This window comes from Xyrauchen texanus, chromosome 15 (assembly GCF_025860055.1).
Source record: "Xyrauchen texanus isolate HMW12.3.18 chromosome 15, RBS_HiC_50CHRs, whole genome shotgun sequence".
Lineage (NCBI taxonomy): Eukaryota > Metazoa > Chordata > Actinopteri > Cypriniformes > Catostomidae > Xyrauchen > Xyrauchen texanus.
In genome coordinates, this window is record NC_068290.1 from 16,619,882 (window position 1) to 16,643,699 (window position 23,818).

Here is a 23,818-nt window from a genome sequence, read left to right on the forward strand (position 1 = left end):
GTTTCCCTGGAGACCATGTGACTGGTGTTGTTGTTTTTCTCTTCCCTTTCTTTTAGAAGTTGTGTTTATTATGGGATGTCAGAGCGGTCTGCCTATGACTATTATGGGATGTCAGAGGGCGGGTGGGGGCAGTGTCTCCATAGCAACGTGGTTGCTAAGGGGGCAGGGACTAAGAAAGGGGAAGGCAGTGTGTACTTGCTGGTAGTGAGTGAGTGAGTGTGTGTGTGTGTGTGAGGGGGGTGATTATTATGGTCTGTAGGTTGCGAGGTAACTATGCAGAGTTGGGTGAGTGTTGTAGGGAGGGGGTAGCGTGCCTAGGATTATTATGGGATGCCCCCTCCTGGATTTCTTTGTGTATGTGAGGATGTTCGCTTCTGGTCACTGACGCTGGAGATAGAGGAGAAGAGTTAACGACGTAGCCCGAAGATTTTCACCTTTTTTATTTCTTTGTGATAGATATAACCATAGGGATTCGCGTCAGACTATAGCTGATCATATCGTGGACTCTCTACACCTTGGACTGACCTGTAAGTCAATTCTACCCACCCACCTCCGACCATTTTCAAGACCGCCTGCGCTAAAAGATATAAACTTGTATTTCTCGCTGACGTTTTGCGCCATATATTACAAATAAAAAAACTAATTGATATTATTGATAACTTAAATCTATTTAACGCATGTCACATCGCTTTGTAAAGCGCCATATGGTGTTTTACGGGGGCCTCGCGACCTCCGGTGCGATTTGTACAGTAGGAAAGTTGTAAAGGGCCAAATGCGGCAAAAATAAAGGCAGATAAGCGCTTTAACTCAACTCATCCAACCGGCTGCCATTTTCCCCGCAGCCGGATCTCTTGACTCTGTTTGCTAACGTTGCTAACTTGATTGACAGCTAAGTTTCTCTCGCGCGGACCGAGCGATAATGTTGACGAAAAAGGCCGAAACGGCACGATTACTTCCAACTCTTTTCAATGCTACAGGCTGTATGATGTTGTAGTTTCGAAAGGTCATCATCATTAAGTGTTTTATTTAGGGTTTAAACAGTTACCCTGCAGTGTCACTTCTCTCTGTCAACATGATGTCCAGCTATAAAACAGATCATATATTGTTTTGATTTCTGTTTTATCAAGTGTCCGGACATTTCCTGGAGCATTATGTCGGGGAGTGAAGAAGACAAGGACCATTTTGGATCCATGAGAGATGGTAAGCTGAGCTACTTTGGGTTAGCTGCACAACTTGCTGTCCTGAGCCAAATCTGGACCCGCATTAACCACATCATATTACATATTTTGTATCGGTGTCTTTTAAATAATATTTTACTATGCTTTATGTGTGTAAATCGGCTGCTGTACAGCACATTGGTCAACACGTGTTGTTTTAAATTGTGTTTTATAAATAAACTTGAATTTAACTGAATTGGATAACCTCCCCAAATAAGCCAAAACATGCACATTAACTGCTGCTTTTCTTAAGAGAGTACTTGGGGACAAAACAGCAGCATTTCTGTTAAGAGAAAGCTTGCTGTCATTTAATAACAGCCTGTCTCTTGCTTGTTTAGCCACGCGTTACTGCAAGATATTTCCCTCATAAATAAAGCCACATCTTCTAAAGATCAGTTCGTAATACAGCAGCAGCAGCTAGTTGCATGCAAAAGTGCGTTCACTTCCTGATTCAATCCCTTGTGAAAACAGCTGCTATTAAAATAAAAAGATAAACCGTTTTAGTGACCCCTTCTAAACCTCAAGATCTAATAAATGCTCGTTTTTGTACTATAAAGTTTATGTCATGCGAAACATTGTTTAGCATAGTGTGTCAAACCCCTTTGCTTTGCGTTCCTCTTCTGGCTGCTTTGGGTAATGGCGTTGGTTCTGTAGTGCAGCCTATCAGCAGAGAGCTTATAATGAATGAATGATTTCAAAAGCAAGAGTCTTATGCCCCAGTTCGGTCTGCTGCTGACATATTTGGACAGTACACTCAGATCTTAGACAGGAATGCACAAATATAAAATATTTCTACAGGCTTTAAAAAACTGTTAAGCAATGTCATTGGATCTAAATTGATTTGCTACTGTACTGTATATTACCTGTAATCACTATGTTAAAGGTAATATTTAAGGTCACCCAAAAATGAAGAATTTACTTTACTCAGACTGATGTTGTTATAAACCCATGAGTTTCTTTCTTCCATGGAATGTAAAAGGAGATTTTTTTCAACTTTTTTTTTTGACATTCCAGCTTTAAATAAAGGACTTCCAGAGGGGCTCCAGCTTGAGACACTTTCTAAATAAAATTAAAAAACAAAAGCGCGGATGGAGGCATTTGGTGTGAATGCCTCCTAATATGCTCAAAATGAAAACCGCTTTAATACAACCACCAGGAAGAACCAAATTTCTATCAATCTTCAATAAACAATTTTGCCAAAAAATGAAGCTGCATAGAGAAGGACAATCAAGACATTATCAAGCATCCCCCATCATAATTGAGCTTAAAGGGTAAATTCATCCAAAAATGAAAATTCTCTCATCATTTACTCACCCTCGTACCATCCCAGATGTGTATGCCATTCTTTCTTCTGCTGAACAATTTATTTTAAGTCCATACAATGACAAGTGAATGGTGATCAGATGTTTGTAGCTCCAAAAATAATTTAAAGGAAACATAAAAGTAATCCATATGACTCCAGTGGTTAAATCTATATTTTCAGAAAAGATGTGATTGATGTGGGATAAAACGGATACAATATATATATTTTTTACTCTAAATCTCCACTTTCACTTTTACATCAGAAAGCCACAAGTGGTGCCTGTTTAATTTCACTTTGACATGTGAAAGTGGATAATTAGAGTAAAAAAAGGACTTAAATTTTGATCTGTTTATCATCGACATGTATCATATCAAAATAACTAGACTTTTGGAGCACCATTTACTTCCATTTTAAGGACCTACAGAGCTGAAATATTCTTCTAAAAATCTTTGTTCAGCAGAAGGAAAAAAGTCATATACATCTTGGATGGCATGAGGGTGAGTAAATAATGAGATAATTTTTGGGTGAACTATCCCTTTAAGCCTTTTATGCATTTAAAGCTCAATGAACTGAGTTTCCATTTAAAATATGTCTCATCAATTTGTAGACAGTATATAATGTATTAATAATAGTACATCTCACAAACAATTATCTGGCATTCCGAGGCCCCTCTCTCAGTAAAGGTTGTACTACTGTTTTTATTTGTTTTAAAGTGGATTTTTAACATGAACACTGCATGAAATTGTGTATTTCTCCTTGAATTAGTGTAATTTTTTTGGTAGTAAATAGTGTTTTTCACAAGGGAAAGGCATTTAAATTAAACTTGTATTGTACATTTGTAGGCTACTAAAAGTGCTGCAATTTTTCTCCATCATTTAGCTCTCTCAGAGTCTTTTATGGTGCTTTTACACTGGCAAATTAGTTTGGAAACAGAGCATGGTTCACATTAAAAATGGGTAATGTGAAAGCTGTCATGCTGACCGGGGTGCGCACTGTGGTACCAAACCCGAGACTACCTGTAGGAGGTGGTCTGATTTCGGTTGCAATAGAACTGTAGCGTGATTCGCGTGAATGTGAAAGCAACTCTTATCTACCTATCTACCTACCTTCCTTCCTTCCTTATAAATACTATTATATAAAATTAAAAAAGGTAAATGGTCTGCACTTATATAGCGCTTTTTTAACCTTAGAGGTTACCAAAACGCTTTAAACTGTGTCCCATTCACACATACACTAATACACCAATGGCGGCAGAGCTGCCATGCAAGGCGCTAGCCTGCCATTGTGAGCAACTTCAATGGTTCAGTGTCTTGCCCAAGGACACTTCGGCATGTGGAGTCGTGTGGGACAGTTGTGAGGAGATGACAGTGGTGATAACTTCACCTTGGACACGAGCGTAAGTGTGCATTGTAAACAAAGATGCAAATGAATTCCTTGCAATCAGCTGTCTACTCAAACTCCGTTTGTGAGTAGCAGCAAGCCGCCTTCCCTTTATGCCTACGTGCATTTATACGCAGTTGTCGTTCACTCTGCTGTGCGTAATGGCACCAAAAAAAAAAAAAGTATGATGAGTCGCATTTTGTTCACCATGTGTGTTTGTGATGATGGAAGATGAACGCAAATAGACCGCCATTTGATAGAATTAAGTGAGTGTGAAACCAGACCAATGCTGCGGGGGGCACCAGGAACAATTGCACTCGGAATCGGACCACAGCAAATGTGCCCAGTGTGAAAGCCCCTTTAAAGTCTCTTTTCCAGAACGAGCACTGACATATGCAATCACGTTCACTTTTTATTGTTTTGGAAAATGCAGCATTAACACAAAATTTCTCCTCTTGTATTTCATGTAAGAAAGCAAAGCATACACGTTTTGAATGACATGAGGGCGAATAAATGACAACAGAATTTTCATTTTTGGGTGAAGTAACCCTTTAAGAGCACACTTCCGCTTTGATTTTTTTTGTGATGTTATGATTGATGCCCATGCTGGTCTGTGTTTTGGACAGATGAAGATGCAGATGAACCGATATCAGAGATAGAGGCTCCCAAATCTAAAAAGAAGAAGAAGGCAAAGAAAAGCCGTGAAAGTAGGAGCAGCAAACGACAGAAAGCCCTCAGAGAGGTTAGTGGAGCACCTCTAGGGTGCATATGGTCCAGGATTTTATATGACTTTTCACACCTGTGGAATGGACCTTGAAATTTCTCTCAAAACTAAAGTATTTGCTGTAAAACAGTGCCAGAATGTATAAAACAGCTCAGGGGTGTAAAGCTCAAATGGAATCTGTTTTCCTCTGTCTGTTTATAAAAAATGTTTTAGATATGGGAGATAAAACTAGCCACCAGCTAGATCAAACCAGCACTAATCAGCCTACACTACCTGGGAATTGCTTGCTGGTTAGGCTGGTCTTTTCCGAAGGGTTAGGCATGTTTGGAACTGTTATATGTGATATTAGGATCAAGCAGTGAATTTAAAGGATCTTATACATGTCATTTTTCCTTGCATGCTTTCTGTGGTGTAGGAAGTTCCTGTCAGCTCTCCTGAAGTGATGGAAGCGATCAGATTGGTTGGAGAAGAAGAAGAAGAGGACAGAGTGATGCGATCTGAGAGTGAAGGAAGTGATTATGCACCTAGCAAGAAGAAGAAAAAGAGATCAAGCTCTTCTAAGGAGAGAAAGAAGGGTTCAGCAGGAGAGAAGGCTGGCAGCTCATCTGGAGGAAAAAGCAAACGTAAAGATCCAGAGCCTGAGGAGGATGACGATGATGATGACGATGATGATGGGCAGGTAAGGAGTAGCAGATGGGAGGTCGCTGTTAAACCTTGAACCTCCTAACCACAAAAGAATTTGTGAAACAAATCCAATAGGCCTGGGCGATATGCCAGAAATATGTTCACCATGTTTTTATAAAAAAAAAATAGCGTGATATCCGAATACATGGTCAACCTCCCATTCTGAGGTATTGTTGAATATTCTTGCTTTATTGATTTTGCTTTAAAAATTAAATGTATTTATTGAAACACAAAAATTGCACTTCTAATGAAACGAAGAAGCAGTGGTCAAAAATTGTATATAACCACCCTTCCATTTGCCATCCAAGTATCCATCTACAACAGGTTTAACTTTTCTTATACAAATTAAGATCTAAAGACAATTATAAACTGAATCATAGTAGTAATAATAATAACTATTAAAATATAAATAAAATGTAGGTTCAAGTTGAGCTTGTTTAAGTTGTACATACATGTGGAGGCCAAAAGTGAACCGGTAGAGTTGCGTTCACAATGCATGTTAAGCTGAAACTGCTCCGTGGAAATAAAATGAACTAAACATTGAGCACCTCTTGAGATGGTCTGAAGCCATTTGCAGCATTCTCATAGACAACACTATTCTTGCAAACAGTTTTCAGATGACTGAAACAGAAAAGTAAGAATGATAACTCTTTACATGCACTTGTTCCAAGAGACACAATCCCGCTGCATGCCTCTGAACAAATGGCACCTCAGAGATGCGCATTGACGGCTTTTCTGACGTCTGTTTTTAAAAATATAATACGGTGTTTCTTCAAGTCTAACAACATTTCTAGTCACGTGTAAGCAGTTAGCCCACCACAGTGGCAGGTAGATGAGCAAAATTACCGCCATGCTCATGATATAGACTACCTGCATTTCCCAGATCCTTTATTTTGTAATTTCACAATATTTTCAGTCATATTCTGTCAATGAGTGTCACAATCGACATCAGGACATTGTCGATATCCAAATACATTGTCCTATTGCCCAGCTCTAATGTCTAACCCTGTCTGTGTTTTCAGTCAGGTTTTGGATAAAGTACAAGTCAGATGATGTCAAATATCCATGGTTACCCTTATGATTGTGTTATTCATCTGTCAGCCTCTTCCTTTACAGGAGCCCAAGTCCTCCTCTCAGCTATTAGCAGACTGGGGAATGAAAGACATTGACTACACCTTTACCCAGGAGGACTACACCTCTCTCACCAATTACAAAGCTTTCAGCCAGTTTGTCAGGTAGAACAATGCAGATTTTTTTTGTCTTCCTGGTTTGTACCATTTCTATTATTGCCTCATGTAAACACCCAAACATATCCTGTGGTTTTCTTGTGGCTGGCCTGAAGTGAGTATTTGTCTTTTCCTCTTTCGTTTAGGCCTCTTATAGCTGCTAAAAACCCTAAGATCGCTGTATCAAAGATGATGATGGTTTTGGGAGCTAAATGGCGAGAGTTCAGCACTAATAATCCCATGCGAGGTTCGGCGAGCGCCAACGCAGCCCTGGCAGCTGCCAATGTAGCTGCTGCAGTGGAGAGTATGGTGACCAGGGTGGATGGAGGAGGGTCAACACCTGTGGCCACACCCACACCAACAGCAGCTCCTGCTGCACTGGCCCTTCCACCCCAACCCCAACAGCCCCCAGCAATCCCCCTGCGGAAAGCCAAGACCAAAGAGGGCAAAGGTCAGAGAAAGTAATTTTTTTTAGATGAATGTGAATTAATTGTGGATTGAAGTGAAAGTATCAGAGAGTTATGTCCTACACAATGAGAAGTGAATGAAGATAGATTTTATAATATGTTAAATATATGTTTAATCTACCCAACATTGTGTCTTGGATATATGTGCTCTAGGCCCAAATGCACGTAGGAGGTCCAAGCCCACCCCAAAGCCCCAGGACAAAAAGTCTAAAGCGAAGAAAGTGGCTCCACTCAAGATTAAGCTGGGCAACTTCAAGAGAAAACGTTCCTCTGTATGTATCCATTCCATTTATGCCTGCACATGTTTGTTTCTACTGTATACAAAGCAGTATTAGAAACCAGCTATATATTATACATCTGTTCCTTGTGTGATTCAACACAACCTGTTTTGTCCTTTCAGAGTGGTGAGGGTGATGATGATGGTGAGAGCGATTTTGATAGTTTCTCTGTCAGTGATGGTTCTAACAGTCGTGGCAGCCGCTCCAAAAGTAAGAAATCCAAGAGCTCCAAGAAAAAGAAGAGAGGTAAGTCACAGAGAGCACAAACTCAGGTTAAGTGTATTTTACTACTGTGTGTTACTCTTAAATTTTCCCTGTGGGATCAAAGTCCTATCTAACTCTCGGACTAATTGTACTTTGTTTGTTTGTTTGTTTATCTAATACAATGTTAGTTAGTTATACATTTTTCAGAGTGATCGAGAAGGATATACTGTGGCATGCAAAAGTTTGGGCACCCCTGGTCAAAATTTCTGTTGCTGTGAATAGTTAAGTGAGTAGAAGTAGAACTGATCTCCAAAAAGAATGAAGTTAAAGATTAAAAATTATTTTCAAAATTTTAAGCAATATTAATGTATTAGTTTTATTTTGTACAATATTAGAGTGAAAAAAAGGAAAGGAGCACCATGCAAAAGTTTGGGTACCCTAAGAGATTTGAGCTCTCAGATAACTTTTACCAAGATCTCAGACCTTGATTAGCTTGTTAGGGCTATGGCTTGTTCACAGTCATCATTTGAAAAGGCCAGGTGATACAAATTTGAAAGCTTTATACATACTCTGATTCCTCAAATCTTGTCCCAACAATCAGCAGCCATAGGATTCTATGAGCAGCTGCCTAGCACTCTGAAAATTAAAATAATTGATGCCCACAAAGCAGAGAAATGCTATAAGAAGACAGCAAAGCGTTTTCAGGTAGCCGTTTCCCCAGTTCGTAATGTAATTAAGAAATGGCAGTTAACAGGAACGGTGGAGTTCAAATTTAGGTCTGGAAGACCAAGAAAACTTACAGAGAGTACTCCTCGTAGGATTGCTAGAAAGGCAAATTAAACCCCCTGTTTGACTGCAAAAGTTTTAGTAGACTCTGGAGTAGTGGTGCACTGTTCTACTGTGCAGCGACACCTCCACAAATATGACTTTCATGGAAGAGTCATGAGAAGAAAACCTTTCCTGCGTCCTCACCACAAATTTCAGCGTCAGAAGTTTGCAAATGAGCATATAAACAAGCCTGATGCATTTTAGAAACAAGTCCTGCAGTCTGATGTAGTTAAAATATAACTTTTTGGCTGCAATGAGCAAAGGTATGTTTGAAGAAAAAGGGTGCAGAATTTCATGAAAAGAACACCTCTCCGGGTGGATCGATCATGCATTAGGCTTGTGTTGATGCCAGTGGCACAGGGGAATATTTCTCTGGTATAGGAAAGAATGGATTCAATTAAATACCAGCAAACATCACACCATCTGTAAAAAAGCTGAAGATGAAAAGAGGATTGCTTCTACAACAGGATAGTGATCCTAAACACACCTCAAAAACCACAATGGACTACCTCAAGAGGCACAAGCTGAAGATTTTCACAGTCCCCGGACCTAAACATCATCGAAAATCTGTGGATAGACCTGAAAAGAGCAGTGCATGCAAGACGGCCCAAGAATTTCACAGAACTAGAAGACTTTTGCAAGGAAGAATGGGTGAAAATCCCCCAAACAAGAATTGAAAGACATTTAGCTGGCTACAAAAAGCTTTTACAAGCTGGGATACTTGCCAGGGGGTGTTTCGAAATACTGACCATGCAGGGTGCCCAAACTTTTGTTTAGAGCCCTTTTCCTTTTTTGTTATTTTGAAACTGTAAAAGATGGATATAAAAAATGTCATAAAATATAAAAAAATGTGTCATCTTTAACTTTATGCCTTTTGGAAATCAGGCCATCTTTTGCTCGCTTAGCTATTCACAGCAACAGAAAATTTGATCAGGGGTGCCCAAACTTTTGCATGCCACTGTAACTGCAGGCAGATCTCCAAAGAAAAGAAAATAAGCAATGAAATTGGGAGCCCCTAACCTACCTGCAGACTGAATATATCCAAATGGGGGGCATGACCTCCAAAAGAGGGTGGAGTTACTCCATAAGTGGGTGGGGTTACTAAAAAAAAAGGGGTTGCATAATTTCCAAAAGGGGGCGTTATTTTCACTCACGGTTAGGGAAAGGGTTAGGTTAGAGGCTTTTAGAAGATTTTGTTGATGAGCTCTGCCTGCAGCTAAATTCTTCTCTAACCATGTGTGGAAGTAATGCCCCCTTTTGGACTTGGCACAACCACTTTTGGATTAACCCTGCCCTCTTTTGAAAATGTTGGCCCCATTTGGAGATCTCCGGCCTGCAGCTATAACTACTTTAACATGTTTATTTTGATTAATTATATAAAATGTGTTAAATTTTACACAATTAATCATGTCTCCTGACCCGTACTTAAAGTTAGTAATAAAAGTACGTATTTTTCTGCCATCGGAGCTATTCCATGTAGAAATACATTTATGTTTAATACATCAATACTAAGTTGGACATTGAGCAGTCTTGGAAGGGTCTTGGCAAGAATCATACTGTGAAACACAGTACAGTTACACAATCCACCTATATTGTCAGATTCAGCTGTTATAGCCTCTGTATTACAATGTATCATTTCTTATCCCTCCTCTGTCTCAGTGGATGAAGAGGCTGATGGCTATGAGACTGATCATCAGGACTACTGTGAGGTGTGTCAGCAGGGCGGTGAGATCATTCTGTGTGACACCTGTCCACGAGCCTATCACATGGTGTGTCTAGACCCTGACATGGAAAGAGCCCCTGAGGGCACCTGGAGTTGCCCACACTGCGTATGTACACTTACTTGCGTTCAATCAATGCCTTATGTTATCACAAACCTGTGTCCAGAATAAAATGTCTGTCCTTTTTCTATTGTAGAGTTATTGAGTAAAACCCACATTCTGTGTGTGTGTGTGTGTGTGTGTGTGTGTGTCTGTGTGCATGCCCTGACTACTTTTTACTATTCCGTTGATGTTTAATGACTGAAGTTTGTGTTGATTATGCATTGGTTATGCCTGTCAGGAGAAGGAGGGAATTCAGTGGGAGGCTCGGGAGGAGAGCTCTGAGGCGGAGGAGGAGAATGATGATGGAAGAAGGGATGAAGGAGATGTAGAAGAGGAGGATGATCATCACATGGAGTTTTGTCGGGTGTGTAAAGATGGAGGAGAGCTGTTGTGCTGTGACACCTGCCCCTCATCCTACCACTTACACTGTCTCAATCCTCCCCTGCCAGACATCCCCAACGGAGAGTGGATCTGCCCTCGTTGCCTGGTGAGAGAGATAGTATTGTTGTGCAAGTGTCCTTTATATTTAGTTTAGCATAATACTGAAATATTTATAATTAACATTAATTGTCATTCATTCATCATGAATAGGTCACTCTTCAATGCCTGATTTTATCATGAAGTGTTCCTTCTTTATCAGATGCCTTACTCTCAAGATTTTATGTCTTTTTCAATTCCAACTCTTTTTGTCTTCTCAGAGTCTTCCACTAAAGGGCAAAGTCCAGAAAGTTCTGACCTGGCGATGGGGTGAAGCCCCTCCACCTATGCCAGTGCCCCGCCCTGTGGACCTCCCAGCCGATGCCCCAGATCCTCCTCCTATGATTGGTCGAAAGGAGAGAGAGTTCTTTGTGAAGTGGTGCAACATGTCTTACTGGCACTGTTCTTGGGTCCAAGAACTACAGGTAGCACACAAATAAATCACACATGCTGTACATACTGTCTTCAGTGGATTTTATTTTTTATGGGGTGGCCAGAGGGGAACAGAAAAATGTTAGGATGGCACACCAAAAAATGTGTGTATGTATGTGTATATATATGTAATTGTGTGTGTGTGTGTGTGTGTGTGTGTGTGTGTGTGTGTGAGCAAACAAATTCAAAAAGGACAGTGGTATTCAATTAACATTGTAAGAATTACAATATTTTCTTCCCAGTAAAGTCCAATATATATGTTATAGTCAACTTATATTAGCAGTTAAAATGTTTATAATTCAACAATTGTTTTTTTATTTGAGTAATAGGCCTACTTTTCACAAACAAAGGGCAGCTTTACAGAGAATAAAAGGGTGTCTTACAAAACCCCAGTGAGCAAGCCAGAGGTGAATAGTCTGTGACAAGGACCCAGCAAACACAGAACATTCCCCTAACGTTAGCATATGGTTTCCATTTTGATAATCTTTGGGAACCAATTCTCTTTAGGTTATATTTTTTAAACCATAAACTAACATTTCCAGAACACTGTAGGCAGGCTTTTCTGTGGCAACATTAAAAGCACTTATGCAGAATGTTCTCTAATTGTTATTTTTAGGTTTTAGCTGTGTAACTATAAACTAACCGTCCAAGAATGATGTAGGGAGGTTTTTGTAGGAGAACCTTAAAATAACATACATACAAGTAAAATACAAGTTTTTTTAATGGTTATTTTTAGGTTATATTCTTATGTCTTTGACAGACAACAATTAATTAAATTAGTGAAGTAGGCTAGTATTTAATTAAATGCAGAAAATAGATAGGCTAATGAACCGATGAGAAAAACATTCTACTTTCCTACCTTAATATATTATCTTTATCTAATTACTGTCTGATAGCTATACTGTATTTGAATGCGCACTTGATCTGCATGCGGTTCATTCAGCCACAGAAATTCGTGCTCTTGTGCAATATAAATTTAACGGTTATACGGAGACAGACTCACTGACTGCCATTCTATTCAAATTTGAGGATAACTATAGGCTAAATGTTGACTCATAAAATCGAAAAGAATATGATGTATTAGTTTAACGGAGTGGTTTTCTGATTAGTTGCTACAACTGAAGAGAAACAAAGATGTCTTGTAAGCCAATAACAAATACATTCAGACACAGATCTGTTTCAGTGGATGTGTTTTAGGGTTGCGCAATTAATCGGAAAACGAATTGTGATTACGATTACATCTGCAGCGATTATGTAATCGTGAAAACTGACAATTACAGCATTTAAAATTATTTCTGCTCCTGTTGCATCAACGGTTTCTATTTACAACGCATTTTTGCAGCAGTTGAGGATTCTAACCAATCACTAACATGTCCGTTGAGCAATGTGCATAAAAATCAAAAAAGCTAGGCTTTGAACGTAAATGCACTGCAAATGAGCGACACGATAAAACTAAAACGATCCTGTGCTATCAAGGCGCAGACGGGGTGTGAATAACTGATTTATTATGCTGATTAGACAGCTTTGTTTTTAATGAGAGCATTTGTGAGAGTGCAGAACATTGTGTGGAGCATCATGAGCTTGCGTCGAAATGCAGGTCTCAAAAAGTGTAAACCTGCAGCGAGTGACAGCAGTCATTGTAATGGGAGAGTTTTTGTTCGATTTCTATGTACAATTTATAAAAATGTTTATTACAGTTTTGTTTTGTCATGTTAGTAAGTAGGCCAATGTGAATTTGATTTGTACAAAATAGCAATAAAGTAATTCGGCTGAACTGTTCTAATTGTGTTTTGGAGGTGTAGCCAACATAAAGAATATGGCATGAATAGCATATTTCAGGAATCGCTGTTATTGTTATCGAGTCTGCACTAATAAGACCCATTTGTCACGCAGCTGGTATTGCTAGATTTTACATGTTCACAAATCGCACTAACTCCGATAGCAAATTAGTGTTTTTAATTTCCAAAATACAACCACTGAGGCCAAAAATTATCTAACGTTGATCTTACATGTACAAGATTACCATCGAAGATCTAACGGGATGAATGGTCACCTGTCTCGCCACTAGAGGGCTTACTGAACGCAGTAACTTGGTCGATTTAAGTCAGCTGTTAATAAGTTTGAATATTGAATATGCAATATTATTTACTGTACATGGACTAATAATTTAAGCAATATTTAAATTTATTCTATACCATAATTTAAGCAATAATTTCATTTATTCTATACCATAAATATCCATTTAAAATAATTTTAATTTGCCTTACCTTAACAAACATTATTACAATATAACATACAATTCAATATAATGCTTAAAAGATGCTTAAACAAAACTGGAGCTGAAATCTGAAATCTGAAAACTGAAATCTACTAAAATCTGAAGAACCACACGGTTGCTTACTTTGTGACATCAAGGTAATTTCATATTTTAATCAAAATTAATAATCGCGATTACAATATCAAGGGCAATAATTGACAGTTATGATTTTTGCTATTATGGTGCAGCCCTAATGTGTTTACTAGTAAATTCTTCCAGTCAGATATGTCTTTATATCTCTCTCTCTATCTCTCTCTCTCTCTCTCTTTTGCTGTAGTTGGAGCTGAACTGTCAAGTAATGTTCCGTAACTACCAGCGGAAGACAGACATGGAGGAGCCCCCCAATCTGGAGCTAGGTGCTGAGGGAGATGAGGATAAGAGCTGTAAGAGGAAGAATAAAGATCCTTTCTATGCCCGTATGGAGGATCGGTATGGACGCTTTGGAGTAAAACTCGAGTGGCTCCTCATCCACAGAATCTTGAACCACAGGTGAGAGCTGTCAGATACTGAAGCCTATTTGCTATGGAAAATAACATCATCTGAACCATTTGGGCATTCATCTCTCTATCCTTCTCTCTGTCAGTGTGGATAAGAAGAATAATGTTCACTATCTGATCAAATGGAGGGATTTGCAATATGATCAGTCAACCTGGGAGTGTGAAGACATGGACATCCCAGACTTTGAGACTTTCAAACAGCATTACTGGAACCACAGGTATATGCACAGAGGACTCTTTAGAACAAAAAATACTGATTACAGCAAAATATCTATCTGCATATTGGCTCAATCTTTCTCTTTGTTAGGGAACTGATGCTTGGAGAGGAGGGCAGACCGGGTAAAAAGCTGAAGAAGGTGAAAGTGAAGAAGACAGAGCGGCCTCCTGCTAATCCTGTGGTGGATGTAAGTAACAGAAGAACAACTCTTGCATGCCCCCTATATTATACCATATATGATACCTTGTTTTGGCAAAATTTGAAGCAGCTTTGCATATAAAAAGGCAGTTAGGCAATCTCATAATGCAATGCAAGAAACATGTTGATTATAAATATACTTTATTGTACATTCATTGAGTTGTTAGCTTATATCAATTTGTGTTACATGATAAGTCCTATTATTGCACTGTTTGTGCATGACCGTTAACTTGAGTGTTTCAAATCCGTCTCTAATGAGGTTCCAGTTTGGGTTTCATGTTGATTTATAATGTTGCTTACTGTTTAGAATACAAATCCAAAATTTGTTGACTTTTTTTTTTTCTTGATAACGTGTCCAATATAATTTCTTTGTCTCGTTCTTTCAGCCAACCATAAAGTTTGACAGGCAGCCGGATTATCTGGACACTACAGGTGGTACACTTCACCCTTACCAGCTGGAGGGACTGAACTGGTTGCGTTTCTCTTGGGCTCAAGGCACGGACACCATTCTAGCTGATGAGATGGGTCTGGGAAAAACTGTTCAGACTGCTGTTTTTCTCTACTCTCTCTACAAAGAGGTCTGTACGCTTATTATCATCTCTTTTGTCAGTGTTTTGTCATTATGAGTAATTCCCATAACTTTCTAATGGCGACTCATTATTAGTTTAGCAAATATAAATGCTTGCTGGGGAATTTGTTTAAACCATTAAAATGGCTTATAGAGTACAACAGTCTGGTTCCGGAAGTAATAATCCTATACTTTTTTCCATTGACTAATTGATTTTCAACTCTAACTTATAAACCTTTAGAAACAGACCTTCCGTGAGCTCTGAGGTTGTTCACGATGGTATATGCTTCTGTTGAAGCCAACTGTCTGCGTTATATCAACTTCATTGTTGAATTAAAATCATCTTTAATAGCTTAATTCCTGTTGAGTAACTACATAACCTATGGTCCAGCAGAGTAAGCTTCACCAATCAGAGAACTGCGACCACAAAGTCTGTGAAATAAACCCGGAAGAAACCGCCTACTCCCAAGATACACTCGGAATGATGCAAACGAGTCGGCCTACCTACACTCTCAAACTTCTTCTATATTTGTGTATTTTAGTATATTTCACAATAAACAAACTATATTAGTTCAATACTTATAATCAAGAAACTTAAATTAGTGCCGTCAGTCGATTAAATATTTTGAATCGCATAATTCTTCAGAGTTAAACACGATTAATCACAGATTTTGAAAATGCTGAAATTTTACAACATATATTTCCGGAATATAAATCTAGTTTTTTTACAGAATCTAAAAAGGTCCTGCAACTTATAGTCCAATGCGACTCATTTACATAATTTATATGTAACTGATGTCGGCTGGTGAAACACGTGCACCAAAACAGATGAAAACATCAGTCATAGTGACGGTAGAGGTGTTTTGAAGTTGCCAATTTAGAATATATTGCCTTTACAAAGTACTTCATGCAACCAATTGAAATATTCTGTCATCTTTAGACTGCTGTCAAACGCAACTCTTCACATGCCCACAAAATGAATGTATCAAGTAGTAAAAACATTCAGTCATTGAACAGGATAATTAATACTTTGCAAAGAGGGCTGCAAATATCAAAAATATTCACAGATATACAGTCGCTAACGTTAATAAATAGAATGCAACAGGCAAATGGTTTTACTCACAGACTGTTTATTTCTGCACAGCATAGAGGTATAGATTTTATAAACAGATGTGGATTATTTGTTGTGTTTCTGTCATGAAACATAAACAGAATATGAGAAACTCTTATACATGATTTAAACAACCATTTTAAACAAGCCCAAAACACCATCATACAAAGTGTAGATTCTGAGGTAATTTAATCTTCACGAGTGCGTTTGACATCTGCGTGCTAAAGGGAAGTCGGCTGATCCCGGGTCCTAGAGCCTGCACTATTCAATGTTTGTCAGTGTGACTTTTATATACAGAGATGAGACATGAGTATTTTTTTTCTCTCGCAATAACCCGGTGTGACTTATTTTCAGGTGCAACTTTATTTCCGTAAAATACGGTACTTCTTTTCCTGTCAAAAAATATTTTATTTCCATCTTAGGAAAGAGAACAAAACAAAATGCTTTATTAACATTTTCCAAACATTATACTTTCACAGTTTAAAGATAGAAATGCACTAAAATAGCACAAATTCAAGTTACATTAAATATTTCCCAAAGTCTAAGTGGAAGTTTGACTAATTGAAAGAACTAGTATACACACAGGTTGCATATTCATTGCTATGAGCATTAAATCTCTTAAACTCTCATCTTCCACAAAATGTATCTGCTGGTAGACTGTGGCTATCTGCTTTCCTACAGCAATCTTGAAGCTACATTCCTAATTCCTGTCAGAGTGTCAAGTGCAGGAAAAGTGCTGGCAGACAAAAACATCTCATTCTGCGTTTTGTTGATAGTTAAGACTTGGCGTGCTTCTGTGGTAATTACAATGCGCTTACAATGCATGATTCAAGTCCCATCTGGGCTTGTTTTGTACATCAAATAACGTTAAGAGCTAATTTCTCCATAATTTTTTCTGTGACAGGGAAGCACTGTTATGTGTTTTTTTGGCATGTGCATCAGTGTAATGATTCCGGGCAGACACATTACAAAGGTTCTGCCCTCACAAATGTGTTTATGCCGTATAAACGGTTAATGAATTAATCACGATTAAGAAAAATTAACGTTTTAAATCTTTTTAATGAATCGCATGCGTTAACATGTTAATTCTGACAGCTCTACCTTAAATAAGTTGTTTTATTTTTTCCAGTTTTATATTCGATTACGCCATTCGCAATTCTTCATTGGGATTGTAGTCTGTGCAATAACTTATGCAAGACGGTAAGTACACAGACCTGTACCTTTTGTCTGATTTTCAAATACATTTTTTGCCTTAAAACAACGTCTGTAATCTTGCGACTCACCTTGGAGCTGGTTGGTTTGGTTCATGGTTTACAACTCTTTAATGGAGGATTTTATGAAAAGTCTATGGAATAAATTAATGGGAAAAATACTTCTGGAACCCAGATGGCTGAAAAAGTGGGCAGGCACTGTTGCACTCCATTGTGCCTTAAATGTTTATAATACAGTGTACATTTGCTTATCTCATTCTTCTAACATTCTCTCTCAGGGTCACTCGAAAGGTCCTTTCCTGGTGAGTGCCCCTCTGTCCACTATCATTAACTGGGAGAGGGAGTTTGAAATGTGGGCCCCAGACATGTACGTGGTCACTTACGTGGGTGATAAAGACAGCAGGGCTGTCATACGTGAGAATGAATTCTCCTTTGAGGACAATGCCATCCGTGGTGGGAAGAAGGCCTCCAAAATGAAGGTAAGACTCTGAGGAAAGAGATGGAGGGCAAAAATGTATACTGGTTTATGATAAGAGAAAGCTAGTAACCTAGTAATGTGTAGGATTGTTTAATCTGTGCTACATCTTAGTGCTCCGATAAAATTTTATGATATGTTCCCTTGTATTTATCTGCTGAATGTGTGTGGTTTCTCTGTTCTGAATCTCTCTTCTTCTCCCTTACAGAAAGAGGCTTCTGTAAAGTTCCATGTACTGTTAACGTCCTACGAGCTGATCACAATTGATCAGGCCATCCTAGGTTCCATCGACTGGGCCTGTCTTGTGGTAGATGAGGCCCACAGGCTCAAAAACAACCAATCAAAGGTAAGAACCATGTGACAGATCTGCGGCACTACCAAAATATCCACTACTTAATACAACAAACCAGTGATTAAAGAGTTCATGAAGTTAAACTAACACACACACTCTCTTTTGTCTCTCTCTTTCTCTCTCTCTCTCAGTTCTTTCGTGTGTTGAATAACTACCCACTCCAGCATAAGTTGCTGTTGACAGGCACTCCTTTACAGAACAACCTGGAAGAGCTCTTTCATCTGCTCAACTTCCTCACGCCTGAGAGATTTAAGTGAGTGTGTGTGTGTGTGTGTGCGCGTGCTAAAATTTATCCCAAGAATCCGCAGCCCTTTACTACAATGAGAAAAAAATCACTGTAATTAGCAACCAAATTTTGTGCTATGTGACTAAAATGTATATAAAGTATTTGGCAACTGACTGGTAAATGTTCAGATTTCTCTCACCAGTAATTGTGTAGTATACTGATGGAGTATTCAGCAGCAAGATCCTTTCACTGCATGTTGAGAGTACATTAAATGTTGTTCCATGTAATGTGTGTCTAAAGATGGGATATCTATACAATGCATAAATATCAATATAGAATTTTTTTAGAGATGTACCTTTATTTTAATACTCTTATGTCAGCCATGTCTGTATGCATTTCCTTCAGGCGATGAAGCAACCGTATTACATTAATTTAACTTTATGAGCACTAAATATGCTTTTCTGTGGGACGCAGATGTGCACGGGGTCTTTGAAGCCAAATTGTGCTCTGCTATCCGTGACGCGTGCCCCGTGCGCATGCGTCAACCAGGCTTGCTGCGAAATGCGAGCTCCATTGACAGGATCCTTGCGAATGCATCAACCAGGCACTCCTTAAAATGTGAGCTCTCGTGAAAAAGACAGAGTGCTCGCATGCATGATTAATTCGGGCTTCCATCGATATCGTTGTGCATGCGACCCATTTGAATTTTACATGAGAATTTGCTATTTTAAAGTACCACGGAGAAGTTCAACCATGTGAAACGTATTGACAACGATGACATTCTGAACAGCACTAACGAGGGAAAGAGAAACACCTGCTCAGCTTCAGCATCAGTTATAAGACTTTAAACATCTATACATCAACACCCCTTACTAACACTTATCCCAGTTAACTGTAACAGAATGTTTCATAACAAATAGAGAGGTTGTAGCCAAGAAAACACGGATAGTACAAATAGTTGTAAACAATCATGTGTATGTAAGCATTTTGAATTGGACTAAACTGAAAAAAATGAGTGATGATCACTTGTGTGTGACTTTATTTTTATACTATTTATCTGAATAATTTTTTTCAACATCTGAAATACCTTATTTTGTTGTGGATGTCCCAATGTATATATAAAGAGAGCTGAAAAAATTATCAAATAATATTTTGGTTGCATTTGGGGGCAAAAAAATAAAATAAATTAATTGATTGTGTAAAATAGGCATCTTTATTGGAAGAACGATCGCAGGCCCCTGAATTTGAATTGTATCGCATTAGACTTTGAAGTATCTGCAAATATTGGGTCGCTGGCAAAGAGAATCAATTCAAGATCATATTGTGATAAAACTTACATAGCATGGATGAGGTAAAGCTGTTGGAGTCCTCCAACGGCTTCTTCCTCTCATTTATATGTGCTTATTTAAAGACACTTTACGGAACTGACAGTTTTCTTAAAGAGACAGTACTGTTTTAAGCACATGTTTAACAAATCAATGTAAATACCTGTAAATATGAATAATTATGCAATTAAACAATAAACATGGCATAATATATGAAATATGTCATATTTATTGATCAAAAACTTTGATTAGTTTATTTTTTAAAAAGTGAAAATGTGATCAACATGATGAAAAACTAATTAAATATAATTGGTTGAATAATATTTTTGAAATGTGCCTAGTTAGAAGGTTCCCTGTATAATTCACAACATTAGCTGTAAGAGAATTTGTTTCATATGTAAGCAAAATGGACAATATAACTGAAATATACCCATATTAATCGATATTGAATCTAATCGAATCGAGAGCTTGTGAATCCGAGTCGGGGTATGTGGGTCAGGTTTTACTTGCGTTGTGCAGACCATATGTCCCCACAAGGATATTAACACTTGAAATATTTTACATCTACACTGTGGCGGACTCCATCAGGAGAGTGGCTTTATAAACATACTAAATAATATCTAAATTAAAATCTAAAAATGGTTTCTGTTAGGGTTAAGTTTAGGGGTAGGATTAGTGAGTAGAAAATATGGTTTGCTCAGTATAAAAACAATAGTGAGTTTGTGTCCACAAAAGGGCAGATCAACAATTTTTTGCCATTGTTCAGTACCTTATGTGTTTGGGTGTGTGTTTCAGTAATCTGGAAGGCTTCCTGGAGGAGTTTGCTGAAATTGCAAAAGAGGACCAGATTAAGAAACTGCACGACATGTTGGGTCCACACATGCTCCGAAGACTCAAAGCCGATGTCTTCAAACACATGCCCTCAAAAACTGAACTCATTGTACGAGTGGAGCTCAGCTCCATGCAAAAGTATGAGAGTGACAAATCCTGAATTGGTCTGTTATGTTGTTCGCCACATTGAAACTTATTTCTCATTTAAACTCCTTTTCGCCACCTGCTGGACAAGTCCTCCAGTTATTTAAAACAAGTTTATTGTATAAATGGCAGCTTGATAGTTCTGGTGAGTTAGAGTGCGCCTTTTTGTATTACAGTTGGGTGATCCACTTTACTATATTGGAATGTATTGAAGAAAAACTTTAAAGAACCTGAGGCCTTGTTATGAAGACTTCTAATTCAATCTTTCTGATTATTTTTCTGGGACAGGAAGTACTACAAGTACATCCTGACACGCAACTTTGAAGCTTTGAACACTCGTGGTGGAGGAAACCAGGTGTCTTTGCTCAATGTGGTTATGGATTTGAAGAAGTGCTGTAACCACCCCTACCTCTTCCCCACAGCTGCTAATGTAAGATTTCACTGACATACTCCTAGTTTAGGACTGTACCATTTTACAGTAATAATGGCAGGGATATTTTAATTTAATTAATGGCAACAATATTTTGGGCTGATTTTCAATTCCTTTTACAGGAAGCCCCAAAGATCCCCAATGGCATGTATGATGGCAGTGCCCTTACAAAGTCTTCTGGGAAACTGATGCTTCTGTGTAAGATGCTAAGGAAACTAAAAGAGGGTGGACATAGAGTGCTGATATTCTCACAGGTACACTCCTATTCCAGAGAAGCGAATAGAATACAAATATATTTTGTACTGATACATTTTTCATACAGAAGCGCATTGTTATTCTTGCAGTATTTCACATATACACAAACACTATCATTTTCTTGGATACTTGTTCTCTTGGATATAGATGACAAAAATGTTGGACTTGCTTGAAGACTTCCTGGAAAATGAAGGATACAAGTATGAAAGGATAGATGGAGGGGTGACTGGAGGGATGAGACAGGAAGCCATCGATAGATTCAATGGTGAGTGGAAAATGGCATTCATCTCCATTAACAGCAGATAAATCAACATTTTGATTTGTTTGACATTTATATGTTCTCTGTCTGCAGCTCCTGGTGCTCCTCAATTTGTTTTCCTCCTGTCCACCAGAGCAGGAGGTTTGGGCATCAATTTGGCAACTGCTGACACTGTCATCATCTATGACTCCGACTGGAACCCGCACAATGACATTCAGGTAGAGGCAACACCAAATATCTGACCGTAAAACTGCCAAACATCTCTCTGTTCCTCTCTGGGTGGAAGTTACATTGAAGAACAGGTTTTCTTTAAAGAATTGTGGCCGAACATTTTTCTAACATAAAGAATCTAATTTTGACTGTGTTGCGGACTCTTTCGCAGGCATTTAGCAGGGCTCATCGTATTGGTCAAAATAGGAAGGTGATGATCTATCGATTTGTCACTAAAGCATCTGTGGAGGAAAGAATTACGCAGGTGAGATAGCACTTGGCACAACAAACCACATCAAATACTAAGAGGAGTATGTGTTTCTTGAATTCCACTTATTGGCAATAACTACTGGAATGCGTGTTGTGTTTATGGCCTAAAAGATGACTAGACAAAATAATGGGAAATACATGTTATACAGTAACACTAGTCAACAAACAAACACTGCCACTGGCAAAGTCATTATCTCAGAGTCATCAACAAACTCTGCCTCATTATCTTCACGTCTCAGGTGGCAAAGAAGAAGATGATGTTGACCCACCTGGTGGTGCGACCTGGTCTGGGCTCCAAGGCTGGATCCATGTCTAAACAGGAATTGGATGACATCTTAAAGTTCGGTACAGAGGAGCTTTTTAAAGGCGAGATCGGAGAAGGTGAGTGTTATTCAACGTGAAATATCTGTGAATATTTATTAGGGCTGCACGATTTGGGGAATTTGTCATATTGCGATTATTGAGGCTAATATTGCGATTTGCGATATAATAAATAAATGGTATCATGAGTCAACTTGCTTGGTTATCAAGGAAAATGCACAAATAGATTACTGATATTGCTGAAATGTATATTTCTCAACTCAAACATACAAACTAGCAACAAAAAACACTGTAAATGCACAGTGTTTTCAAATTAAAATAATATTTTTACAAAATTAAATAACATCTTTGCATTACTGCAAACTTGTTATTTTCTCAATATTACACCTAAATAAAATAGAACAATAAATAAGAACATAAGATTGTCCAAACAAACAGGGACATTTAAGCAGGATGTAACATGTACTTTGTATAAACTCTTTTGAAAAGGAAACGGTATAAAAGTGTGGTTCACTCAAACCACTAAAACTGTTGTTGTTTTTTTGTGTGTTGTTTTTTTTTAAATGACCAACTGGTATTTCCAAATCCTCTTTCTAAGTTATACTTTACAGTATAACACAGTGTCACAGTGTGTGGATAATTTTCTGAAATCTCACATCAATCAAGATTGATCTTATGACGATGACGTTGCGAGCTGCAGACAGCGGGGGTGAGAGACAAACGTCTCCGCATTAGAGTGTGCATCAGCCGGCGGAACTTTAAATCTCTCCCGGTATTGACTCGCGCTCAGATTGGGTCTCTTCCGTGACTGGTTGAAGCAGCTCTGACTGCACAGAGAATGACAGTTTTAGAGTTTGTGCTTATTTACATGGCACGCTCCCGTATTATTTGAAGCTTAATTAAGGATGAAATAAAGATATATCGCCATGCTTTGATCTGTGTTTCTATCAGACACTCGAGCGGCAGTGCTCCTCTCGTCTCGCATGCCATCATTATAGACTGGTCATCTTTTTATTAGCTGTGTAGAAAATGGCCTGTCACGTACACACATGCACTTATTTATTTAATAAAATCGCAGCATTTTGCCATCATATAATCAAGATTGTGACATCAGATAAGAAAAGGTAGAATATTTAGAGATGCAGTCAATTTTTGGCTCTGTAAGAAATGTTCTGCAGCTCCTATTGAAGCATTTGTATGCAACATGTTTTGCGGATTTGTCAGTATCACTTACAGTTGAAGTCAGAAGTTTACATACACCTTAGCCAAATACATTTAAACTTTTGAGTTTTTCACAAGTCCTGACATTTACTCATAGAAAACATTCCCTGTCTTAGGTAAGTTAGGATCACTACTTTATTTTCAGAATGAGAAATGTCAGAATAATGGTAGAGAGAATAATTTCTTTCATCACATTCCCAGTGGGTCAGAAGTTTACATACACTTTGTTAGTATTTGGTAGCATTGCCTTTAAATTGTTTAACTTGGGTCAAACGTAGCCTTCCACAAGATTCTCACAATAAGTTGCTGGAATTTTGGCCAATTCCTCCAGACAGAA

The 23,818-nt window shown here is 38.4% G+C and overlaps 1 protein-coding gene across 2 annotated transcripts in view; it reads left to right on the forward strand.

Moving 5' to 3' along the window:
- Window positions 1-240: 240 nt before the first annotated feature.
- LOC127655920 (chromodomain-helicase-DNA-binding protein 4-like) overlaps window positions 241-23,818 on the forward strand; it is a 43,986-nt gene continuing 20,408 nt past the window's right edge. For both annotated transcript variants that reach the window (XM_052143989.1, XM_052143990.1), the window contains exons 1-25: window positions 241-527; window positions 1,128-1,200; window positions 4,527-4,642; window positions 5,040-5,303; window positions 6,425-6,543; window positions 6,681-6,985; window positions 7,155-7,273; window positions 7,402-7,525; window positions 9,971-10,140; window positions 10,373-10,621; window positions 10,833-11,036; window positions 13,638-13,849; window positions 13,944-14,075; window positions 14,165-14,261; window positions 14,659-14,850; window positions 17,441-17,641; window positions 17,846-17,983; window positions 18,121-18,242; window positions 20,336-20,509; window positions 20,804-20,945; window positions 21,068-21,199; window positions 21,348-21,465; window positions 21,553-21,677; window positions 21,842-21,934; window positions 22,179-22,320. In XM_052143989.1, coding sequence (XP_051999949.1) covers window positions 1,152-1,200; window positions 4,527-4,642; window positions 5,040-5,303; window positions 6,425-6,543; window positions 6,681-6,985; window positions 7,155-7,273; window positions 7,402-7,525; window positions 9,971-10,140; window positions 10,373-10,621; window positions 10,833-11,036; window positions 13,638-13,849; window positions 13,944-14,075; window positions 14,165-14,261; window positions 14,659-14,850; window positions 17,441-17,641; window positions 17,846-17,983; window positions 18,121-18,242; window positions 20,336-20,509; window positions 20,804-20,945; window positions 21,068-21,199; window positions 21,348-21,465; window positions 21,553-21,677; window positions 21,842-21,934; window positions 22,179-22,320 — 3,739 coding nt within the window. In that variant the 5' untranslated portion in view covers window positions 241-527; window positions 1,128-1,151. The remainder of the gene's footprint in view (window positions 528-1,127; window positions 1,201-4,526; window positions 4,643-5,039; window positions 5,304-6,424; window positions 6,544-6,680; window positions 6,986-7,154; window positions 7,274-7,401; window positions 7,526-9,970; window positions 10,141-10,372; window positions 10,622-10,832; window positions 11,037-13,637; window positions 13,850-13,943; window positions 14,076-14,164; window positions 14,262-14,658; window positions 14,851-17,440; window positions 17,642-17,845; window positions 17,984-18,120; window positions 18,243-20,335; window positions 20,510-20,803; window positions 20,946-21,067; window positions 21,200-21,347; window positions 21,466-21,552; window positions 21,678-21,841; window positions 21,935-22,178; window positions 22,321-23,818) is intronic.